Genomic DNA, 24,436 nt, shown 5'->3' with positions numbered 1-24,436 from the left:
ACCCCACAACAATGGGGTCACACCAGGGACCCCCCCCCGGCACAGACCCCACAACAATGGGGTCACACCAGGGACCCCCAGCACAGACCCCACAACAATGGGGTCACACCAGGGACCCCCCCCCCGGCACAGACCCCACAACAATGGGGTCACACCAGGGACCCCCCCCCCGGCACAGACCCCACAACAATGGGGTCACACCAGGGACCCCCCCCCAGCACAGACCCCACAGCAATGGGGTCACCACGAGCCGGGTTTGGGGTCCCAGCTCGGTTCTGCTCATTAGGGTGTGAAATATGGGGTGGGGGGCACTGAGCCCACCCCATAACCCCCCCGCCCCATAATCCTCCCACCTCATCCCCCCTCACCCCAAAATTCCCCCATATCCCCTCACCCTCTGCCCCAAAATTCCCCCAATTTCCCCCCAATTTCCCCCTGGCCCCCCTCCCCAAATCCCCCCCAATCCCTGTTATATCCCCCCATCGCCCCCCGCCCCAAATCCCCCCAAAATCCCCCCAAAACCCCCCCAAATCCCCCCCAATCCCCCCCAATCCCCCCTCGCCTCCCCAATTCCCCCTTCCCTCCCGCCCCCATTGACCCCGCCCCTCATTTGAATCCCACCAATGGCAGCGCCGCTCTCCGCTCCGCTCTCACGCCATTGGTCAGCGCCGCAGGGGGCGGGGCCTGCGCGTTCCCACCCCTCCCCCATTGAGAAACCGCGGCTGTTCCGGGCAGCGGCCGCGCCCCCCCCCCGCGCCCAGACCCCCGGCTGTTCTTGGGGGGCTCTGGGGGGATTTGGGGTCCCTCCCTGGGGGTGCTGAAGCTGCTGGGACCCCCCTGAGTGTCCCCAGCACCCCCCGAGGGTGACACTCGTGTCCCACGGGCGCTGCTGATCCTGAGATCCCCCCCCCAAAAAAATCTCCGGCACCCCCCTGGCTGCCCCGGGGGTCCCCAGGGGTGTCCCCCAATATCGCAGGGATGGGGGTTGGGGTCTTCCAGCCGCACACCCTGGATCTGCTGGGGGTGAGGATTGGGGTGACCCCCCAAAATCGGGAGGTTCGGCGGGACCTAACCCAGGGCACCCCAAATCCTGGAGGGGATTGACCGGACCCTCCCCGGGACACCCCAAATCCGGCCGGACCCTCCCCGGGACACCCCAAACTCGGGGGGCTCTGCCAGACCCTGGACCCGGACCCCGCTTATTTTTGTGGGGGTTTATGGGGTTCAGAGCCCTCCCTCGACCCCCAAAACAAAGCTGGGAGCAGCTGGGCTGAGACCCCCCCCCGGTCTGGGACCCCTTTGGGGACAATTCTGGGGGGCTGAGACCCCTGGGGATCCCCTTTGTCCCCTCCCACCCTCAGGTGCAGCGGGGGACGTGAGGACACGAGGTGGGGGCTTAACCCTTAGTGCCCCCCCAAAAACGGGGACCCCTCCCCAAAAAACGGGGATTCTTCCCCAAAAAAGGAGACCCCTCCCCCTCAAAAAGCCCCCTCCCAAGCGCATCCTCACCCCAAATCCCCCGGGCTGGGGGGGGGTCCCCGAATGTCTGGGAAGGGTCCCTGGGTGCTTTGAGGGGGTCCCCAAGTGCCCGTGGGGGGGGTCCCTGGGTGTGGGGGGGGGGATTCCCGAGTATCAGTGGGGGGGTCCCCGTCTCTCGGGGGTCTCCCCGGGTTTTCGGGAGGGGTTCCTGGATATCCGGGGGGGGGGGTCCCCGTCTCTCGGGGGTCCCCCCGGTGTCCCCCCGCCCCAGACAATGGCCCCGGAGCGGCGCCGGGAGCGCGGAGCGCAGACAATGGGCGGGAGCGGCCCGGGCAGGGGGCGGGGGGGCTCCGGGGCCGGAGAGGGGGGGGGGCTCCGCTGGGAACCGGGGTTTCCTCCGCCTCCTCCTCCTCTTCCTCCTCCTCCTCCTCCTCCTCCTCCTCCTCCTCCTCCTCCTCCTCCTCCTCCTCCGCCGCCGCCGCCGCCGGGGTTTCGGTGCGGGGGGGACGCGCACAAAGGTGCGGGGCGATGGTGAGTGCGTGCCGGGGGGGGATCGGGGGATTTGGGGGCGATCCCGGGGGGGGATCCCGGGATGCGGAACCGGGGAGGGCAGCGGGGCCGGGCCGGGCCGGGCTGGGCGCGTTCCCTGCGGGAAGGGCCCCGGGAGCCGCGGCTTTTCCTGGGCTGGCGGCGGCTCCGAGAGCCCCGAGCCCGGCGCTGGAACCGGGGGGGGGGGTCCGGGGGTGGGGAGGGGGCGATGGGACCCCCGGGACCCCCCCCCTGGGGACACCCCCGGGGCTGCGGGGATGCGCTGGAGCCTCCCCGGGACCCCCTGAATCCTCCCGCGATGGCAGCGCGGCCTCGGAGCGCTTTGTGCCCGTCCCGAGGGCACCTGCGGGGTGGCCCCGGTGTCCCCCCGTGTCCCCCGGTGTCCCAGGTGTGTCCCCCGGTGTCTCCATCACCTGCGGGGTGTCCCCGGTGTCCCCGTCACCCTCGGGGTGTCCCCGCGGTGTCCCAGGTGTGTCCCCCCTCATCACCTGTGCGGTGTCCCCGGTGTGTCCCCCGGTGTCCCCCGGTGTCCCCCGGTGTCCCCCGGTGTCCCCCGTGTCCTCCCCGGTGCCGGGGCCGTCCCGAGGTCCCCTGGGCCGAGGTGTCCCCGCTGTCCCCCGCGTGTCCCGCTGTCCCCTTCTCCCTCAGTGCCATCCCGGGGTGTGCCCGCTGTGTCCGCTGTCCCCCGGTGTCCCCCGGTGTCCCCACTGTCCCCATCCCCTCCCCAGTGCCGTGCCAGTCCCCAGGGTGGGCTGTCCCCACTGTCCCCCAGTGTCCCCCAGTGTCCCCCGTGTCCCCCACTGTCCCCCAGTGTCCCCCTGCCCTCCTCGGTGCCACCCCGTGTCCCCAGGCCGGGGTGCGCCGCTGTCCCCCGGTCCCGGGACAGCCCGGGCCGGTTCCTCCCGGGCCGGTTCCTCCCGGGCCGGTTCCTCCCGGGCCGGTTCCCTGGCACGGATTTTCCTTTGGGATCCTTTTCCCATCCCGCGGGCGGAGCTGGAAACGCAACAACAAAAATACCCCAACAACAACAACAAAAAAAAGAAATTTACGAACAACGACAGCAACAAAAAAAAAAAAACCGAGGAGATTTCAGAATAATTAAAATCTCCCGCACCCAGAAATTCTGGGATGGGGCCGCCAGTCCAATGGGATCCCGAGGATTTTCCAGCGGCTTTGTGAAGCTCGGATGATTTAATTAATGAACAATCAACAATTAACAGGAGAGCGGGAGCTGGGGCTGGCGGCTTTGGGGTCGAGGTCACCCCCTGTATCCAGAGGGGTTGGGGACATTCCCAGCCTTTGGAATGATCCCGTGGGATCATTCCTTGTTTTTCCCCGGCTCCTGGCAGACAATGGGGCCGGAGGGAGCAGCCCCAAGGTGGCGGATCCGGATTAATTTGGGGATTTGGGATGAATTTTCCGAGCCCTGTGGAGGTTTTGTGGATGGGGAAGAGGGATTTGGGAATTCCCGGCTGGGAATTCCGGTCAGCAGCGCCTCGAATCCAAGGAATTTCAGCCGTGCTGCCCTCCAGGATCCCCTGGGTGTGGATAAAATATTCCAGAATTCCTGGATCCCGCACGGATCCCGGGATGCAGGACATGGAAAATGGATTGAGGAGATCCCAAAGGAGCAGGAGCTGATGGAGAAGAATTTTCCTGGATCCAAAACCCCAGCCCTGGCTGATCCCTTTGGGGTCAAGAATTGGGATTTTGGGATTTCTCCTGGAGAAAACATCGGAATTCCGAGCGAGGATTTCTGGGATCGTCCTTCCCAAACCCCACGGAGCTCCGGGATGTCCTTGGGATTGTTGGAAGGGACGGGAATTTGGGATTTGGGATTTGGGATTTCTCCAGGGAATCCTGAGCGTTCCCCTGGGAATTTGGGGTTTCTCCAGGGAATCCTGAGCTTTCCCCTGGAAATTTTGAATGGGGGAATTTAGGGAGGTGGGATGGGAATTCCAGAATCCTGGAATTTTTCCGGGAATTCGGGATTCCAGAATCCTCCAGCTCCCGGATTTGGTTTTGCAGGTGCTGGGGTGGTGTTGGACCCAGGGCTGGAAAAAGGGAATGGAGAATCCCGAGGGGGCTCAGGCTGGAGAAAAGGGGGATCCAGAGGGAATTTTGGGATCTTCCAGGGAAAATTTGGGATCTGATCCCAGGGAATGGGACAGGATAAGAGGGAACGGCCTCGAGCTGGGCCGGGGTGGGAAATTTGGGATGATTTTTCCATGGAAAAAGGGTTGGGAAGTGTTTAAGGGGTTCGGGGAGGGTGGGATCCCCATCCCTGCAGGGAATTCCTGGAATTCTGGATTTTGACCAGCTTGGACTCGGTGACCTCGGAGCTCTTTCCCAACCTGGACAATCCCGGGAATTTTGGAACCACATCCCAGATTCCCGAGTGGATCCCCGAGTTGGATTCTCCTGGAAAAGGAGCCCTGGGATGCTCCCAGCCCATTCCCAACCCTCCCCAATTCCCAATTCCTCCAGGATGGGAATCCTGGATCCTTCACCCTCCGGATTCTCCCTCTCCAAGTGGGAATTTTTCCCAGGAAAACTCAGAACCCCGGACCTGCCTGGACAGGAGTGGATTTTCCTCTTGGAATTCTCCCTCTGAAGAAGAACCTTTTTCATCTGACAACGCTTGGATCTGTTTTTTATTTTTAATTATTTCCTTTTTTTTAATTTTTTATTATTTTTTGGGAAATATTTGAATCCCAAATGTTGGATTTGAAGTTCAGGACTTTGATCCCGAGCCCCATCCCAGGAAAAATTCCAGCCTGGACTTGAAGACGTTGGGAATGGCGAAGCCTCTCCGGCCCTGGGGGGATTTTTTGGGAGCTTTGATCATCCCTGGATTAAAAATTGGGAATTTTCCTCCTCCTCTTTTGCATCTGGCTCTGGCTCCCGGCGTCTCCTGGAGTCCAGGAATCCATTCCTGACTTTTCCTGGGCTGTGGAACCGGCTCTGCTGGAAAAGATTCCAAGAAAAATCTTTTTTTTTTTTTTTTTTTTTTTTTTTTCCCCTGCTGGAACAAGAGGACGAGGAGCTCCGGGATTCCTGCTGGAATTCCCAAATTCCCTTTGGAAAGCTGCTGGGATGGGGATAACACCTGGACAATTCACGGATTCCTGGAAAAATCCCGAATTTATTTTGGCTGAATCCTCAAGACCTCGGAATACCTGGAAAATCCGGAGATTCCTGGAAAAACCCCAAATTTATCCCAGCCAATCATCCAGAAGGATGATTCCCAAAAAATTTTGGGATGCCTGGGGTGGGGTGTCCAACCCACAGCCATCGCTTTTCCTTGGTGCTCCCAAGGAATCCCCAAGCTCTGGGATTTGGGAATTCGCAGAATTCGGGAATTTGTGGAGTCCGGGAATTTGCAGGGGTCAGGAATTCGTGGAATTTGCAGAATTCGCAGGGCTCGGGAATTTGTGGGATTCGGGAATTTGTGGAGTTTGGGAATTCATGAGGTTCAGAAATCTGTAAGATTCAGGAATTCCCAAGGTTCAGGAATTTGCGAAATTCGGGAATTCTGAGATTCGGGAATTTGTGAGATTCGGGAATTTGCGGGATTCGGGAATTTTGAGATTCAGGAATTTGTGAGATTCAGGAATTTGTGAGATTCAGGGATTCCCAAGGTTCAGGAATTTGCGGGGTTCAGGAATTTGCGGGATTCGGGAATTTTGAGATTCGGGAATTCGCGAGCTCCGGGAATTTGCGGGATTCGAGAATTTGGGAAAAGCTCCAGAATTCCCATATTTTTTAATTTTTTTCCCCCTCCTTTCCCAGCTCCAGGGCGGCCCCCCCGTGCCCTGAGCCCGTGCCCGGCCCCTCCCCGATGCTCCCGAGGCTGCGGAGAGCGCCGGGACGGAGCCGCCCCCGGAGCCGCCCCCGGAGCCGCCGGTGAGAGCGACCGCAGCGGGGCACTGGGACATACTGGGATATACTGGGAGCACTGGGATATACTGGGATATACTGGGATATACTGGGATATACTGGGAACACTGGGATATACTGGGAGCACTGGGAACACTGGGATATACTGGGAGCACTGGGACATACTGGGGGCACTGGGAGCACTGGGATATACTGGGATATACTGGGACATACTGGGATATACTGGGAGCACTGGGACATACTGGGATATACTGGGAGCACTGGGACATACTGGGAGCACTGGGGGCACTGGGACATACTGGGATATACTGGGATGGATCATATTGGGAGCACTGGGACATACTGGGACATACTGGGGACACTGGGACATACTGGGACATACTGGGAGCACTGGGAACACTGGGACATACTGGGATATACTGGGATGGATCATATTGGGAGCACTGGGACATACTGGGACATACTGGGGACACTGGGACATACTGGGACATACTGGGAACATTGGGAGCACTGGGACATACTGGGGGCACTGGGAACACTGGGACATACTGGGAGCACTGGGACATACTGGGACATACTGGGATGGATCATATTGGGAGCACTGGGACATACTGGGAGCACTGGGAGCACTGGGACATACTGGGAGCACTGGGAATGGATTGTACTGGGAGCACTGGGGGCACTGGGAGCACTGGGAGCACTGGGGACACTGGGACATACTGGGAGCACTGGGAGCACTGGGACATACTGGGAGTACTGGGATGTAGTGGGGGCACTGGGGGCACTGGGAATGGATCGTATTGGGAACACTGGGAGCACTGGGAGCACTGGGATGGGATCCAGCCCTTACTGGGAGTACTGGGAGCACTGGGATGGATCATATTGGGAACACTGGGAGCACTGGGAGTACTGGGATGGGATCCAGCCCTTACTGGGAACACTGGGGGCACTGGGAGCACTGGGAGCACTGGGAGCACTGGGAGCACTGGGATGGGATCCAGCCCTTACTGGGGTTACTGGAAGCCCCAGGATCAGCCCCTTACTGGTGTTACTGGTCCATACTGGGAGCCCCATTTCCCGGGAGCAGGAGAGGCCTCGGTTCCCACGGAGATCCGAGTGGGACCCTCCGGAATTCCGGACAAAGGAATTCCGCCCCTCCCCCCCCCCCGCCCTCCCCCACCCCCCTCCCCCTTTCCCGAGGCCTTGGAAAATCGGGAATGGGATTTCCATGGAAACCTGGGATGGCTCCCAAAGGCGGCCGGGGGCTCCCGAACTGCGGGGTTGGGGTGTCCGGATTCCCCAAAAAAAAAAAAAAAAACCTCGGGAAAAGGATTGAGCAGGATTGCCACCGGGATCTGGAATTCCTCGGGATGGGTCCAGGGGTTCCGTGGGGATTTTGGGTGTTTTGGGGTGTCGGGATTTCCCCCCCAAACCTCGGGAAAAGGCGGCAGGATTTGGCAGGATCATCCCGATGGAATCCAGAATTCCCAGATTCCCAACGGGGTGGAATCCCAAATTCCCTTTTCCTCCTGACCCCAAATCCTCTCTCCCTGCTCATCCCAAATTCCCTTTCCCTCCCAATCCCAAATTCCCTTTCCCTCCCAATCCCAAATTCCCTCTCCCTCCCAATCCCAAATTCCCTTTCCCAGCCCCATTTCCCACCAGGCAATGGGATGCAGAGGGGCTCTGGTCCATACTGGTCCATACTGGTCCATACTGGTCCGTACTGGGATGACACCAGCTGTCCCCACAGGTGGCCGCGTCCTTTTCTCCTGAGCGAGGCCACCCCCAGGTGACAAAATTGAGCCCCTCAAGGTCACGGTCGATTTCCTGAAGGCTCCCCTGGGGCTGAAGAAGCCCCCTCTGAAGGAGGCCCTGGCCGCTCTCCCGGGAAAACCCAAACCCCTGGAGCGGCACAAACGGCGCCGTTCGGACGCCATGGACAATGAATCCCAATATTCGGGATATTCCTACAAATCCGGCCACTCCCGCAGCTCCCGCAAGCACAGGTCAGCGAGCCCGCCCTGCTCCTCCTGCCCAGCCTGCTTTTCCCACTTTTTCCCCTTTTTTTCCCCTTTTTCCCCCCCTTTTTTCCCTTTTTTTCCCTTTTTTTTCCTTTTTTCCCTCCTTTTTTCCTCATTTTTCCCACTTTTCCCCGCTTTTTTTGCCACTTCTCCGCTCTTTTCCTCATTTTTTCCCCGATTTTTCTCTGTTTTATTCCTCACTTTTTACCCCGATTTTTTCTCCCTTTTTTCCCTCACTTATTTCCTCACTTTTTTTCCTCACTTTTTTTCCCGCTTTTCTCCTCACCTTTCCTTCACTTTTCCTGCTTTTTTCCCTCCTTTTCCTCTGCTTTTTGCCCCACTTTTTTTCCTGCTTCTCCCCTCGCTTTTTCTTTCTCTTTCCCTGCTTTTTTATCACTTTTCTCCCACTTTCCCTCATTTTTCCCCCTACTTTTTTCCCCACTACTCCCCCACTTTTTCCCTACTTTTTCCCCCACTTCTTTCCCAATTTTCCTTGCTTTTTTCCTCCTTTTTTCCCCACTTCTTTCCCAATTTTTCCCCACTTTTTCCCTACTTTTTCTCCCACTTCTTTCCCAATTTTTCCCCACTCTTTCTTTACTTTTTTCCCCACTTCTTTCTCAATTTTTTCCCACTTTCCCCCTACTTTTTTCCCCACTTCTTTCCCAATTTTTCCCCACTTCTTTCCCAGTTTTTCCCCACTTCTTTCCCAATTTTTCCCCACTTTTCCCCTACTTTTTTCCCCCACTTCTTTCCCAATTTCCCCCCAATTTTTCCCCACTTTTCCCCCACTTTTTCCCCACTTCTTTCCCATTTTCCCCCCACTTTTCCCCCACTCCTTTCCTGCTTTTTTCCCCGCAGGGATCGGCGGGAGCGGCACCGCTCCAAGAGCCGGGATGGGACCCGCGGGGACAAATCGGTGACGATCCAAGCGCCGGGGGAGCCCCTGCTGGACAACGAATCCACGCGGGGGGACGAGAGGGTGAGCGGGGCAAGGTTTGGGAGCCCCGGGCTGGGATCCGGGAGAATTTCCCGGCGGAATTTCCCGGCGGGGCGGTCGAGCCGGTCGGGCCGGTCCCGGCAAAACGAGAAACGCAGAGAAAAAAACAAAACAAAACAAAACAAAAAAAAATTGAAAAGAGGACGCGGCGCCTCCGGCGTCTCGGGGCTGGAAAACTCCCCCGGGATCCCATCCCGATGGATCCAAACCTTGAGGATTTTGTCCCAAATTCCCTCCTGGATGGAGCAGAAGAGGCTGCCCCCAGCCCAGGGGTGCCGCTCATTCCCGAATTCTGGAATTGCTGCGGATCCCAATCCCGATCCCGGCCTTTCATCCTCTCCCAAGCCGCCCACGCCGGCGGCTCCGGAGCTTTTCATGTTCCCTTTTCCTGGGAATGCGGCTCCCAAACCCAAACCTGCCCTTCCCGTCCCTCCCCAGAGCCCCAGGCTCCCGTTTGTCCCTCACAATGAATTCCTTGGAATCACGGAGTTGGCTGGGCAGGGACACCTCCCACTGTCCCAGGCTGCTCCGAGCTGGAATTGGGCACTTCCTGCAGGTGAGGTGGTCACCTGGCACAGGTGTGACACCCCTCAGAACATCCTCTGTCCCCTGCTCAGAGTGACAACAGGGACACTCCTGGTTTGGAGGTGGGATGGGTGGGAGGTTTAGAGGTGAGGTGGTCACCTGGCACAGGTGTGACACGGAGTCACCCCTCAGGACGTCCCTGTCCCCTCCCCAGGGTGACAGTTCCTGGTTTGGAGGTGGGATGGGTGGGAGGTCCTGGAGGTGAGGTGGTCACCTGGCACAGGTGTGACACAAAGCCACCCTTTGGAATGTCCCTTAACCTTCCCCAGGGTGACACCTGGTGGTGGGTGGGAGGTCCTGCAGGTGAGGTGGCCACCTGGCACAGGTGTGACACCCCTCAGGACGTCCCTGTCCCCTCCCCAGGACGACAACTGGGGCGAGACCACCACGGTGGTGACGGGCACGTCGGAGCACAGCATCTCCCACGATGACCTCACGCGCATCACCAAGGACATGGAGGACAGCGCCCACCTGGACTGCTCCCGCCACCTGGGCGTGGCCCTGGGCGTGGCCCTGGCCCTGCTGGCCTTCCTCACCCCCTTGGCCTTCCTCCTCCTCCCTCAGCTGCTGTGGCGGGAGGAGCTGGAGCCCTGCGGCACTCCCTGCGAGGGGCTCTTCATCTCGGTGGCCTTCAAACTCCTCATCCTCCTGCTGGGCAGCTGGGCCCTGTTCTTCCGCCGGCCCAAGGCCTTCTTCCCGCGCGTCTTCGTCTTCCGCGCGCTCCTCATGGTCCTGGTCTTCCTGCTCGTCGTCTCCTACTGGCTCTTCTACGGCGTCCGCATCCTGGACTCGCGCGACCGCGACTACCGCGCCGTGGTGCAGTTCGCCGTGTCGCTGGTGGACGCGCTGCTCTTCGTGCACTACCTGGCCGTGGTTCTGCTCGAGCTGAGGCAGCTCCAGCCCCAGTTCACGCTCAAGGCCGTGCGCTCGGCCGACGGCGCCAGCCGCTTCTACAACGTCGGCCACCTCAGGTGGGCCCGGCCCCGGCGGCTTCGGAGGGCTCGGCAAGGGATGGTCCCGTGGTTGGGGATGGGGGTTGGTGGTCAGGGTGGATGTTCCCAAGGTGGGGATCTGGATTTGGTGGTCAAAGTGGATGATCCCATGGTTGGGGATCAGGGTTTGGTGGTCAGGGTGGATGTTCCTGTGCCTGGGTGGATGTTCCTGTGGTGGCGATCAGGATTTTGTGATCACGGTGAACAGTCCCGTGGTTGGGGATGGGGTTTGGTGGTCAGGGTGAATTTTCCTGTGCTTGGGTAGAGGTTCCTGTGGTTGGGGATGGGGTTTGGTGGCCAGGGTGGATGTTTCCAAGGTGGGATCTGGATTTGGTGGTCAGGGTGGATGTTCCTGTGCCTGGGTGGATGTTCCCATGGTTGGGGATGGGGTTTGCTGGTCAGGGTGAATTTTCCTGTGCCTGGGTAGAGGTTCCCAAGGTGGGGATCTGGATTTGGTGGCCTGGTTGGACATTCCCGAGGTGGGATCTGGATTTGTTGGCCTGGCTGGACGTCCCCGTGGTGGGGACAGGAATTTTGTCACAGGAAAGGGGGTGAGGGGAAGCTTGGAGAATCCTGAGGGAGCTGGAGGGGGCTCAGCCTGGAGGAAAGGGGGATCCAGGAGGGATTTTGGGCTCCTCCAGGTGGGGGATTTGGGATCTGATCCCAGGGAATGGGACAGAACAGGAGGCCTCGAGTTGTGCCAGGGTGGGAAATCTGGGAAAATTCCTGCTGGAAAAGGGAAAAGGCCTTGGAAGGGACTTGGGGAGGGTTGGATCCCCCATCCCTGGAGGTGTCTGAGGAATTCCTGGAGATTCCTCTGGATGACCAAGGGGATGGAGCCCAGGTGGGACTGGGTGATCCTGGAGCTCCTTCCCAACCTGGGAATGGATGGAGCCATGGAATGCTTTGGGTTGGAAGGACCTCCAAGATCCACGGGCAGGGACCACCCCAGGTGGCTCCAACCTGACCTTGGACACTCCCAGCCACATTTTTTTCCCGGGAATTCCATCCCAGCCCCTTCCATCCCTCACTGTGTGCCCCCCTCACATTCCCATTTTTCTCCCCACATTCCCGTTTTTTTCCCACATTCCCGTTTTTTTCCCCCCTCCCCGGCAGCATCCAGCGGGCGGCCGTGTGGATCCTGGAGAATTACTACCACGACTTCCCAGTCTACAACCCCGCCCTCCTCAACCTTCCAAAATCCGTCCTGTCCAAGAAAATGTCGGGCTTTAAAGTCTATTCCCTCGGCGAGGGTGAGATTCCCGTTTCCCCTCGGCTTCTCCTCTCCCGTTTTTCCCCCCATCCCTCGTGTTCCTCTCCGGAATTTTTTCCTTTTTTGAGTTGGTGGAGAGCTCCGTGTGTGTCTTTTTTTTTTGTTGTTGTTGTTTTTTTTTTTCTCCCCCCCAATCTGTTCTGTGTTTCCCGCAGAGAATTCCACCAATAACTCCACGGGGCAGTCGCGGGCGGTGATCGCGGCGGCGGCGCGGCGGCGCGACAGCAGCCACAACGAATTCTACTACGAGGAGGCCGAGCACGAGCGCCGCGTGCGGAAACGGCGCGCCCGGTACGGAGCGGGACCGGCCCTGGGGGGGTCCATCCTGGGGGTCTGTCCTGGGGGTCAATCCTGGGGGATCATTGATTGGGGATCCATCCTGGGGGTCAATTCTGGGGTCAATTCTGGGGGATCAGCCCGGGGGGTCCATCCTGGGGGTCTGTCCTGGGGGTCTGTCCTGGGGTCAATCCTGGGGGTCAGTCCTGGGGGTCTGTCCTGGGGTCAATCCTGGGGTCAATTCTGGGGTCAATCCTGGGGTCAATCCTGGGGATCCATCCTGGGGGTCCATCCTGGGGGTCAATTCTGGGGGTCTGTCCTGGGGTCAATTCTGGGGGTCAATCCTGGGGGTCTGTCCTGGGGGTCAATCCTGGGGGTCTGTCCTGGGGTCAATCCTGGGGTCAATTCTGGGGGTCCATTCTGGGGATCCATCCTGGGGGTCTGTCCTGGGGGTCAATCCTGGGGGTCTGTCCTGGGGTCAATCCTGGGGGTCCATCCTGGGGTCAATCCTGGGGTCAATCCTGGGGGTCAATCCTGGGGGTCCATCCTGGGGTCAATCAATTCTGGGGGATCAGCCCTGGGGGTCAATCCTGGTGGTCCGTCCTGGGGTCGATTCTGGGGATCATTCATTGGGGGATCAGCCCTGGGGGTCAATCCTGGGGATCCATCCTGGGGTCAATTCTGGGGGTCAATCCTGGGGGATCAGCCCTGGGGGTCAGTCCTGGGGATTGATCCTGGGGATCATTCCTGGGGATCAGCCCTGGGGGATCAATTCTGGGGGATCAATGCTGGGGGATCCATCCTGGGGGATCATTGATTGGGGATCCATCCTGGGGGATCATCCCTATGGGATCATTCCTGGATGATTACCCCTGTGGGATCATCCCTGTGGGATCATTCATTGGGGATCATCCCTGTGCTATCCCAGTGCTGGAGAAACCCCAAAATCCTCTCCCCACAGCATTCCCCCCAAACCCACGATGTTTCCCACCCCAAACCCACAGCAATTCCCGCCCCAAATCCACAGCAATTCCCGCCCCAAATCCACTATGTTTCCCCCCCAAACCCCCGGTGTTTCCCACCCCAAATCCATGATGGTTTCCCCCAAACCCACAGCGATTTCCACCCCAAGTTTATGGTGTTTCCCATGCCAAACTCAGGATGTTTCCCACCCCAAACCCACGATGTTTCCCCCCCAAACCCACAGCGATTTCCACCCCAAACCCCGGTTGTTTTCCCCCCAAACCCCCAGTGTTTCCCACCCCAAATCCATGGTGTTTCCCCCCAAACTCAGAGTATTTCCCACCCCAAGTTCATGGTGTTTCCCACCCCGAATCCATGATATTTTCCCCCCAAACCCCCGGTGTTTCCCACCCCAAACCCCCAGCGATTTCCACCCCAAATCCACGATGTTTCCCCCCAAACCCCTGGTGTTTCCCACCCCAAATCCACAACGTTTCCCACCCCAAACCCCCGATGTTTCCCCCCCCCAAACCCTCGGTATTTCCCCCCAAACCCACAGCGATTTTCACCCCAAATTTATGGTGTTTCCCACTCCAAACCCCTGGTGTTTCCCACCCCAAATCCACGATGTTTCTCCCCCAAACCCCCAGTGTTTCCCACCCCAAACCCCCGATGTTTCCCACCCCAAATTCACGATGTTTTCCCCCAAACCCACAGCGATTTCCACCCCAAGTTCACGGTGTTTCCCACCCCAAACCCCGATGTCCCCAAACCCCCGATGCCCCCAAACCCCCGATGCCCCCCAAACCCCCGATGCCCCCAAACCCCGATGCCCCCCAAGCCCCCGATGCCCCCCAAACCCCTGATGCCCCCAAACCCCCGATGCCCCCCAAATCCCCAATGTCCCCAAACCCCCGATGCCCCCCAAACCCCTGATGTCCCCAAACCCCCGATGTCCCCCAAACCCCCAATGTCCCCAAACCCCCGATGTCCCCAAACCCCCGATGCCCCCCAAACCCCCGATGCCCCCCCAAACCCCCGATTCCCCCCCAACCCCCGTGTGTGTCCCCGTGCCCCCAGGCTGGTGGTGGCCGTGGAGGAAGCTTTCACTCACATCAAGCGGCTGCAGGAGGAGGAGCAGAAGAACCCGCGGGAGGTGATGGATCCCCGCGAGGCCGCCCAGGCCATCTTCGCCTCCATGGCCCGGGCCATGCAGAAATACCTGCGCACCACCAAGCAGCAGCCCTACCACACCATGGAGAGCATCCTGCAGCACCTGGAGTTCTGCATCACCCACGACATGACCCCCAAGGTGACCCAGAGCTACCCAGAGCTCTGCCACAGACGCCTTTCCTGGGCTCGGGGCCCGCCGCGGTTGGGGGGGGATTGGGAATGGAGATGGAGGAGATGGAGAAGGGGGTGGAGGATCCTGGGGTGGGATCTGCCAGGGGGGATTTTGGGATCTGATCCCAGGGAATGGGACAGGAACAGCCCAGAGATGTCCCAGTGGGGTTGGATCCCCTTTTTGGGATCATCCCGTGGGGTCGGAGCCCACTGGGGTTGGGGGGTTTTGGTGGAGGGGGATTGGGAATGGAGATGGAGGATCCTGGGGGGAGATCCAGGGGGGATTTTGGGATCTGATCCCAGAAATGTCCCAGTGAGGTTGGATCCCCTTTTTGGGATCGTCCCGTGGGGTCGGAGCCCACTGGGGTTGGGGGGTTTTGGTGGAGAACTGGGAATGGAGCTGGAGAAGGGGGTGGAGGATCCTGGGGGGATCAGGCTGGAGAAAAGGGGAATTTTGGGATCTGCCAGGGGGGATTTGGGATCTGATCCCAGGGAATGGGACAGGACAAGAGGGAACGGCCTCGAGCCGTGCCAGGGTTGGGAAATTTGAGAAAATCCCTCCTCAAAAAGCAAAAAAACCTCGGAATGATCTCAGGGATGAGTGTACCCCCACCCCTGAAGCAATCCCTGCAATTCCATGACACCTCAGACCTCCTTCCCATTCCCCAACAACCCCAAACCCCACTCCCCAATAATCACCACCACTCCAGAAACCCCAGAACCCCCCCGAGGTGACATTGCCACCCTTCTCCCGTCCCCCCAGGCGTTCCTGGAGCGGTACCTGACGGCCGGCCCCACCATCCAGTACCACCGGGAGCGCTGGCTGGCCAAGCAGTGGACGCTGGTGAGCGAGGAGCCCGTGACCAGCGGCCTCAGCGACGGCGTCGTCTTCGTGCTCAAGCGCCACGACTTCAGCCTGGTGGTGTCGGCCAAGAGGATCCCGTTCTTCAAACTCTCCGAGGAGTTCGTGGACCCCAAGTCGCACAAGTTCATCATGAGGCTGCAGTCCGAGACCTCGGTGTGATTTGGGAGTGCTGGATTTTGGGGTTTTTTGGTTTTTGGGGTTTTTTTTGGTTTTTTTTCCCATTCTCTGGGTGTCTCTCTGTCCTCTCCGTTCCCCCCCCGAGTTTTTACGGCTCCGAATTTCCCAGGAATCGCTGCCCGGCTCTGGGCATGGTGACCACTCGTCCTTCTTGAGGTGGCTGAGCCTCTTTTCCTCTTCCTCTTCCTCTTCCTCTTCCTCTTCCTCTTCCTCTTCCTCTTCCTCTTCCTCCTTCTTTTCCTCCTCCTCTTCCTCTTCCTCTTCCTCTTCCTCCTCTCCCTCCTCCTCCTCTTCCTTCTCCTCCTCCTCCTTCTTTTCCTCCTTCTCCACCTCCTTCTTTTCATCCTCTTCCTCCTCCTCTTCCTCCTCTTCCTCCTCCTCTTCCTCTTCCTCTTCCTCTTCCTCTTCCTCTTCCTCTTCCTCTTCCTCTACCTCCTCTTCTTCCTCCTCTTCCTCTTCCTCCTCCTTCTTTTCCTCCTCCTCCTCCTCCTCGTCCCCCAAACCCGGATCCTCCGGAGCCGTAACTCAAGGGCTAATTCCGAGAATTCCCCAATTCCTTCTTCACCAGCGTCCCGGAGCATCCCCAGCCCCGTTTCCCCCTGGACAATTGTCCTGGCTCTGGCCTTAAACCCTGCCCGGCCCTGGCCTGGCTTTGGGAATCCCGAGGGAATTTAAAAAAAAAAAAAAAAAAAAAAAAAAAAAAAAAGGATTTTGGAATCGTCTCCAGGATCCGTGGCTGCCCTCGGAAAAGCTCCCGTGGTGCATCCCAGGTTTTGGCAGCTTCCTCCTCGCCTCTGCTGGGTTTTTTTTTAAGGAAAAACGAGTGGAAATTGGGTTTTTTTAAATTTTTTTTATAGGAGCTGGAGGTTGAATTGAGGTTTTTTGGTTTTTTGGGGGGGTGGATTTTACTCCCAAATTCCAGAAGGATCTCCTGGATCCTTGAGGAATTCCTGGGAGAGGCCAACGAGGTCCTTAAGGAACATCCCGTGGTGACCCCACAGAATTCCCATCGGGATTCATAAACCAATTTTTTTTTTTTTTTAAATTTTAATTTTTTTCCCTCTCCTGTTTTTTGGGATTTTTTTTTTTTTTAAGGTCACAAATACCTCACGGGCAAATTTGGAATTTTTTTACCCTTTTTTTTTTTTTTTTTTCTCCCCCACACACTCCAGCTCCCACCTCCACCCTCGTGGGGTTGGAATTGTTGGATTTCATTCCAGGGAGGCGTTTTTGGGGTCGGATTTTTTGGGGGGTCGGATTTTTTTGGGGTCGATTTTGTCCTAAGCACTAAAAAAAGGGGGAGTTTGGAGCCAGGGGAGGCTTCCCCAGTAAGCACCAGTAGCAAAATGGGAGGGGGGGATCCATCCATACCCAAATTCCAGGAAATCCCCGTTTTTTTGGGAATTTTTTTGGGGGGGGAATTTTATTTTGGTGGGGGAAATTTTTTGGGGTGGGGGAAAATTTTTTTTGGGGGGGGGGGAAATTTCAGATCCCCCCCTCCCTCCTGCTGCTGCCAACATTTTCCATTTTTGGGAAATTTCCCAAAACATTTCCCAACATTTTGGGGCCGAAAGAATTCGGATTTCACCTCCCCCCACCCCACCACCAATCCTTTGGCTCCGCCCATGGGAACCCATTTTGGGGCATTTTCCTGAAAAAAACAAAAAAAACAAAAAAAAAAGAAAATTTTTCGGATGGATCTTCCTTGTGTTGGGGGGGGGAGGGAGGGTGGAACTCACAATTCCATTTGGGAATTTTGGCAGGTGAAAAATTCCCTTTTTTTTTTTTTTTTTTTTTTTTTTTTTTCTGGTTCCGTGTTTTTTTTTTGGGATTGGGTTTGGATTTTGTTTTCCCCCCCCCCCCCCCCGCAGGGCCGAGATTTTTGTGCATGCGTGTAGAAAGTTGTAAAATGTCAAATTAATGGTTTTTAATATATAAAAAAAGCTTGGATTTTCCCGGATTTTTGCAGTGGGTCGGAGCGTTCCGGCAGTGGTAGGAATTTTTTCCGTTGGTGTTCGGTTGTTTTTTTGTTTTTTTGGTTTTTTTTTTCCTGTTTTATTTTTATTTTTATTTTTTTTTCATAGAGGAACTAAAATTGTACAATTTTTTTTTTTTTTTTAATAAAATAAACCTGTTTTTGACTTTTTGTAAAAAAAATTCATTTCGGCTCCGGGGCTGTCGCACAGAGAGTTTGGGGTTTGTGGGGCCAAGGATTTGGGGTTTATAGGATAGAGTCTGGAGTTATGGGGCCGAGAGTTTGGGGTTTATGGGATAGAGTTGGGGGTTTGTGGGGCCAAAGATTTGGGGTTTGTGGGGCCAAGGATTTGGGATTTATGGGATGGAGTTTGGGGTTTATGGGGCCAAAGATTTGGGGGTTGTGGGGTCAAGGATTTGGGATTCATGGGGCCAAGATTTTGGGATTTATGGGGCCAAGGATTTGGGATTTATAGGATAGAGTTTGGAGTTATGGGGCCAGGGATTTGGGGTTTATGGGGTCAAGGATTTGGGGTTTATGGGGTCAAGATTTTGGGATTTATGGGCAGATTTTGGAGTTATGGGGCCAAGGATTTGGAATCTAGATTTGGAGGTCTCTGGGGTCAAGGATTTGGGGTTTGTGGGGTCAAGGACTTGGGATTTATGGGGCCAAGGATTTGGAGTTTATGGGGTAGAGTTGGGGTTTGTGGGGCCAAGGATTTGGGATTCATGGGGCCAAGATTTTGGGATTCATGGGGCCAAGATTTTGGGATTTATGGGGCCAAGGATTTGGGATTTATGGGGCCAAGGATTTGGGATTCATGGGGCCAAGATTTTGGGATTTATGAGGCCAAGGATTTGGGATTTATGGGATAGAGTTAGGGGTCTGAGGGGCCAAGTATTTGGGGTTTGTGGGGCCAAGGATTTGGGATTTATAGGATAGAGTCTGGAGTTATGGGGCCAAAGATTTGGAGTTTGTGGGGCCAAGGATTTGGGGTTTGTGAAGTCGTGGATTTGGGATTTGTGGGGTCAAGGATTTGGGATTTATGGGGTCAAGGATTTGGGATTTATGGGATAGAGTTTGGAGTTATGGGGCCAAGGATTTGGGATTTATGGGGCCAAAGATTTGGGATTTATGGGGCCAAGGATTTGGGATTTATAGGATAGAGTTTGGAGTTATGGGGCCAAAGATTTGGGATTTATGGGGCCAGGGATTTGGGGTTTATGGGGTCAAGGATTTGGGGTTTATGGGGTCAAGATTTTGGGATTTATGGGCAGATTTTGGAGTTATGGGGCCAAGGATTTGGAATCTAGATTTGGAGGTCTCTGGGGTCAAGGATTTGGGGTTTGTGGGGCCAAGGACTTGGGATTTATGGGGCCGAGGATTTGGAGTTTATGGGGTAGAGTTGGGGTTTGTGGGGCCAAAGATTTGGGGCTTGTGGGGTCAAGGATTTGGGATTCATGGGGCCAAGATTTTGGGATTTATGGGGACAAGGATTTAGGGTTTATGGGGCCAAGAGTTTGGGATTTGTGGGGCAAAGGACTTGGGATTTGTGGGGCCAAGAGTTTGGGATTTATGGGGTAGAGTTGTGGGTTTATGGGGCCAAAGATGTGGGGTTTGTGGGCCCAAGAATTTGGGGGTTGTGGGGACAAAGATTTGGGATTTATAAGATAGAGTTTGGAGTTATGGGGCCAAAGATTTGGGGTTTGTGGAGCCAAGGATTGGGGATTCATGGGGCCAAGAGTTTGGGATTTATGGGGCCAAGGATTTGGGATTTATGGGATAGAGTTAGGGGTTTGTGGGGCCAATTATTTGGGGTTTGTGGGGCCAAGAGTTTGGGGTTTGTGGGGCCAAGGATTTGGGGTTTATGGGGCCAAAGATTTGGATTTTATGGGGTAGAGTTGTGGGTTTATGGGGCCAAAGATTTGGGGTTTGTGGGGCCAAGATTTTGGGGTTTGTGGGGCCAAGGAATTGGGGTTTGTGGGCTCAGGGATTTGGGATTTATAGGATGGAGTTTGGAGTTACAAGATCAAGGATTTGGGGTTTTGGGGTCACGTTGTGGGGTCTGTGGGGCCCGTGGCTGAATTCCTTTTTCCCGAGGTTCCAAATGAGGTTTCCGAGAGCTCCGGGGGCGGCTCCGGCTCCTTCCAGTCCCTCTGGAAAAAACCCGGAATTCCAGGGAGCCTCCTCGGGGTTTGGGCCCGGCTTTGGGCCTTCCAGACCCGGCCTAGAGCTCCCTAAACCCAGCTTTGAACCCCCCTAAACCCAGCTTTGAACCCCCTTAAACCCAGCTTTGAATCCCCCAAACTCAACTTTGAATCCCCCTAATCCCAGGGTTAAATCCCCTAAACCCAGCTTTGAATCCCCCTAAACCAAACTTTGAACCCCCCTAAACCCACCTTTGAATCCCCCTAAATCCAGCTTTGAATTCCCCTAAATCCAGATTTGAATCCCCCTAAACCAAACTTTGAACCCCCCTAAACTCAGCTTTAAATCCCCCAAACCCAATTTTGAATCCCCCTAAACCCAGCTTTGAATCCCCCTAAACTCAACTTTAAATCCCCTAAATCCAGATTTGAATCCCCCTAAACCCAGCTTTGAATCCCCCTAAACTCAACTTTAAATCCCCTAAACTCAACTTAAATCCCCTAAACCCAGCTTTGACCTTTCCCAACTCCCAGGAGCGTTTCCCAGGCCGGGCTCACCTTTAGGGTCGGGATTTTTGGGATGGGGTCGTGGGGCTGAACCAGAGCTCCCAAATCTGCAGGGGAAGATTTGGGCTGAGATTTGGGAATTTTTTGGGATGGGGAGAAACTTTGGGATCATCCCAACCCCATGGGAAGTGACATTCCCTGATAAAAAAAAACCAAAAAACAAACACCCAAATACACCAAAAAATCCCACTAAAACAAAATAGAAAATAAAACATCCCGGTAAAAACAAAATATCCCAATAAAATAAAACATCCCAATTAAAAAATACCCAAATAAAATAAAACATCCCAATTAAAAAATACCCCAATAAAATAAAATACCCCCATAAAAGAAAGGATCCCAGTAAAACCAGTTCCCCCAGTTGCTCACCTGAGGAGTCGCTGCCACTCGTGACCTGGTCCCGGATCCCTGTGACCAGAACAGACCCAAAATTGGGATTTTTCCACCCAAAATCCTCCTTGGAAAAACCCCAAAAACGGAGCTGAAATTTGGGTTTGGAGCAGGGGAAAAAAAAAAAAAAATAAAAAAAAAATCCCCCAAACCCCCAAATTTGTGTGAATCGAAGGAAAAGGCAGAGGAGACCCCAAAAAAGGAAAATTTGGGGTCAGGAGGGAATTTTGGGATGAATTTTGGGAATTTTGGGTTAAATTTTGGGAATTTTGGAGCCGGGCCTGAGCTGTGAGCACAGGAGGGATTTTTTTTTGGGGATCAGGATCCTCCTGATGGTGCTGCAGCCCCAAAAAGGGAAATTTTGGGGCATTTCTGGAGGTTTTTGGGGTGGTGAATTCTGAGAATTTTGGGGTGTTCATGTTTATTTCGGGGCTGTGTTTTCTGGAAGTTTTGGGGCAATTCTGGATCTTTTAGGGTTGTGGTTTCTGGAGGTTTTTGGGGTGGTGAATTCTGGATTTTTTTGGGGCATTTCTGATTATTTCAGGATTGTTTTTTTCTGGATGTTTTGGGGTTGTGCCCTCTGGAAGTTTTGGGACATTTTTGATTATTTCGGGGTTGTGACTTGGGGATTTTTGGGGAATTTCTGATTATTTCGGGATTGTGACTTCTGGATCTTTTGGGACTGTGATTTCTGGATCTTTTAGGGTTGTGACTTCTGGAGGTTTTGGGGAATTTCTGATTATTTCGGGGTTGTGACTTTGGGATTTTTGGGGAATTTCTGATTATTTTGGGGTTATGGATTCTGGATCTTTTTGGGACTGTGATTTCTGGATCTTTTAGGGTTGTGACTTCTGGAGGTTTTGGGACATTTTTGATTATTTTGGGGTTGTGACTTTGGGATTTTTGGGGAATTTCTGATTATTTCGGGGCTGTGATTTCTGGATCTTTTGGGGAATTTCTGATTATTTCGGGGTTGTGATTTCTGGATCTTTTGGGGCTGTGCCCTCTGGATGTTTTGGGGTTTTTGGGGTCTCTGGCATCACCTCTGTCCCTGGTCCTGTGGTAGGTGACAAAGAGCACGAGCAGGGCCAGCACCACGAAGATGACGGGGGACCAGTAGCGGGCTGGGACAGCCGGGGACGCTCCTGTGGGGACAGGGGTGACAGTGGGGGGGTGACAGACACCGGGCACGGGGGGGTCGGGACATGGCAGGGGGGTGGCAGCTCCCCCAGGGGGGTGACGGGGTCCCCTGGGATGGCAGCAGGTCTGTGCGGGTGTTGTCACCTCCCCCCCATGACGGTGTCACATCCCCCATGAAGGTGTCACATCCCCCATGAAGGTGACAATCCCTGAGGCGGTGACACCTCCCCATGACGGTGACACCTCCCACAGGGTGGTGTCACCTCCCCCATGACGGTGACAATTCCCAGGTTGTTGTCACCTCCCCCCCATCCCGGTGTCCCCTCTCCCCCCATCCCGGTGTCCCCCCCTGTCCCGGTGTCCCCCTCTCCCCCCATCCCGGTGTCCCCCCCTGTCCCGGTGTCCCCCCCTGTCCCGGTGTCCCCCCCTGTCCCGGTGTCCCCCCTGTCCCGGTGTCCCCATCCCGGTGTCCCCCCCCATCCCGGTGTCCCCTCCCCCCTATCCCCGTGTCCCCATCCCGGTGTCCCCTCCCCCTATCCCGGTGTCCCCATCCCGGTGTCCCCATCCCGGTGTCCCCCCCAATCCCGGTGTCCCCCCTGTCCCGGTGTCCCCTCTCCCATCCCGGTGTCCCCATCCCTGTGTCCCAATCCCGGTGTCCCCATCCCGGTGTCCCCATCCCCGTGTCCCCCCCAATCCCGGTGTCCCCCCAATCCCGGTGTCCCCCCTGTCCCGGTGTCTCCCCTGTCCCGGTGTCCCCTCTCCCATCCCGGTGTCCCCTCCCCCAATCCCGGTGTCCCCATCCCGGTGTCCCCATCCCGGTGTCCCCCCTGTCCCGGTGTCCCCCCTGTCCCGGTGTCCCCTCTCCCATCCCGGTGTCCCCATCCCGGTGTCCCCATCCCGGTGTCCCCATCCCGGTGTCCCCCCAATCCCGGTGTCCCCTCTCCCATCCCGGTGTCCCCATCCCGGTGTCCCCATCCCGGTGTCCCAATCCCGGTGTCCCCAATCCCGGTGTCCCCTCCGTCCCCCCATCCCGCGGGACTCACGTGTCCCGTTCCCCTCCGCTGTCCCCTCCGTGTCGCCGCTCCCAGGAGGGCTCGTGGCGTCCCCGGTGCCTGCTCTGGGCTGTCCCGGTGTCCCCTTTGTCCCCTCCTCGGTGACATTCGCGTTCCCGGGCTCCTCTTCTTGGAAGCCGAGAGCTGGGGATGGGATTTGTCCCTCCCTGCCCGTTCTGCCCCAAAATCGGGGAGCGGGGACGGGAAGAACGACCCCGCTGTCCCCTCAGGGGAGTGGGACACGGCTTGGGGACATCGCCACGGGAGGGGCCCCGAAAGGGAATTTTGGGGAGAGAAACCCCCGGAATTCCCAGGGAGAGGGGACGGGATCCCAGGAAGGGCTGCAGTGAAATTTGGGATGGAGATCCAGAAAATTCCGCCCCCAAGAGGATTTGGGGGGGTCCCCAAAGCTCCCCAGGGAACGATCCCGACCCCAAAAACCTTCCCAGACACTGGGGAGGGATTTGGGGATTTTGGGGTGTCCTGGGGCTGGACTGGGTGATCCCAGTGGATTTTTATTTTTTTTTATTTTTTATTTTTTATTTTTTTTTTTAGCTCGAGATGTCTCACAGCTCCCCGAGGGGTCTGAACTGAGAGCAGAGCAGTGACCCCACATCCTGTGGGTTTCACACCGCGTCCACGAGGGAAAAAAAAAAAGAAAAAAAAAAAAAATCTCAAATATTTTCGGGTTCTCAAGGTGGAAATCGAGGGGGTTGAGCTGTGACTGTTCCCAAACAAGGGAGGTTTTGGGGCTGTGCCACCAGCAGGACCCAAAATATCTCAAATCAACTAAAAATACCCCAAAATACCCCAAAATAGCCTCAAATATCCCATAATATCCCAAAATACCCCGTTTTGGGGGGTGGAATTGTGCGGTGTGAGGTGGAAGGACCCACCCGGACCCCGCCGAGATTAAAACCAACAAAACCGACCCCAAAATGGTCCCAAAGCCCCTCCTGGTGCTCGGCCGGGGAGGGCTGTGATGGATTTGGGGTCCTGGGAGAGCTCAGAAAACCCCAAAGCCCTCCTGGAACCCCCAGAGCAGGCTCAGCAAAGCCGGGCTCGACCCTAAAGCCGAGCTTAACCCCCTGCAAAAACCCTTTAGGGACCCCCCTGAGCTGCACCCGCCGCCTTCAGCCCCTTCCTCTTCCTCATCCTCCTCATCCTCGCTGCCCCCCCCCAGTGCCCCCGGCCCCACTCACCGACCCCAAAGCAGAGCAGGGCGAGGCAGAACCCCCCGAACCCCCTCGGGCCCATCGTGCGGGGCCCCCTCCCCTCCCCGGCCCCTCTCGAACTCCTTCCTTCTCCTTTTCACCCACAGGAAGCGACGCTTGGTGAGCAAAGGTGGTGAAATCCCGGCGGAGGAACGGCCGAAAAATGTCCCCTGGGGTCACTTCTGCATCCCCTGGAGTCACTTCTGCATCCCCCGAGACAATTTCTGTGTCCCCTGAGACAATTTCTGCATCCCCTGAGCTCATTTCTCCATTCCCTGAGATAATTTCTGCATCCCCCGAGGTCATTTCTGTGCCCCCGAGGTCAATTCTCCATCCCCCGAGATAATTTCTGTGTCCCCTGAGATAATTTCTGCATCCCCCGAGGTCACTTCTGCATCCCCTGGGGTCATTTCTGCATCCCCGGAGGTCAATTCTCCATCCCCCGAGGTCATTTCTGCATCCCCCGAGGTCAATTCTCCATCCCTGAGATAATTTCTGTGTCCCCTGAGATAATTTCTCCATCCCCT

At 56.4% G+C, this 24,436-nt stretch overlaps 2 protein-coding genes across 2 annotated transcripts; one reads left to right on the top strand and one right to left on the bottom strand.

Annotated features, from left to right (window-relative positions):
- Positions 1-5,879: 5,879 nt before the first annotated feature.
- VANGL2 (VANGL planar cell polarity protein 2) lies at positions 5,880-17,570 on the top strand. The gene is made up of 8 exons (XM_088180942.1): positions 5,880-5,934; positions 7,682-7,937; positions 8,811-8,931; positions 9,898-10,505; positions 11,643-11,779; positions 11,955-12,090; positions 14,119-14,350; positions 15,146-17,570. The coding sequence occupies exons 2-8, from the start codon at positions 7,867-7,869 to the stop codon at positions 15,404-15,406; spliced, it is 1,566 nt and encodes a 521-aa protein (XP_088037068.1). The 5' UTR covers positions 5,880-5,934; positions 7,682-7,866; the 3' UTR covers positions 15,407-17,570.
- Positions 17,571-17,619: 49 nt separating this feature from the next.
- Positions 17,620-23,962, bottom strand: LOC106863322 (uncharacterized). Its single transcript, XM_088180943.1, has 6 exons — positions 23,898-23,962; positions 22,687-22,839; positions 21,547-21,648; positions 20,483-20,521; positions 20,105-20,160; positions 17,620-19,555 (listed from the first exon to the last, which is right to left on the bottom strand). The coding sequence occupies exons 1-6, from the start codon at positions 23,950-23,952 to the stop codon at positions 19,451-19,453; spliced, it is 510 nt and encodes a 169-aa protein (XP_088037069.1). The 5' UTR covers positions 23,953-23,962; the 3' UTR covers positions 17,620-19,450.
- Positions 23,963-24,436: the final 474 nt, after the last annotated feature.

Source organism: Sturnus vulgaris, chromosome 31 (genome assembly GCF_052056855.1).
Source record: "Sturnus vulgaris isolate bStuVul1 chromosome 31, bStuVul1.hap1, whole genome shotgun sequence".
Taxonomy (NCBI): domain Eukaryota; kingdom Metazoa; phylum Chordata; class Aves; order Passeriformes; family Sturnidae; genus Sturnus; species Sturnus vulgaris.
This window is presented reverse-complemented; position numbering and strand designations above follow the sequence as displayed.

Bases quoted from the DNA above. Each gene is read 5' to 3' on its own strand.
- VANGL2 (XM_088180942.1), top strand. From the start codon at position 7,867: ATGGACAATGAATCCCAATATTCGGGATATTCCTACAAATCCGGCCAC. The intron at 7,938-8,810 runs GTCAGCGAGCCC...TTTTCCCCGCAG, and splicing joins CGCAGCTCCCGCAAGCACAG to GGATCGGCGGGAGCGGCACC. The intron at 11,780-11,954 runs GTGAGATTCCCG...TGTTTCCCGCAG, and splicing joins AGTCTATTCCCTCGGCGAGG to AGAATTCCACCAATAACTCC.
- LOC106863322 (XM_088180943.1), bottom strand. From the start codon at position 23,952: ATGGGCCCGAGGGGGTTCGGGGGGTTCTGCCTCGCCCTGCTCTGCTTT. The intron at 22,840-23,897 runs GTGAGTGGGGCC...TCCCATCCCCAG, and splicing joins CCTGCTCTGCTTTGGGGTCG to CTCTCGGCTTCCAAGAAGAG. The intron at 19,556-20,104 runs GTGAGCCCGGCC...GGTTTTTTCCAG, and splicing joins CAAAAATCCCGACCCTAAAG to AGGGACTGGAAGGAGCCGGA.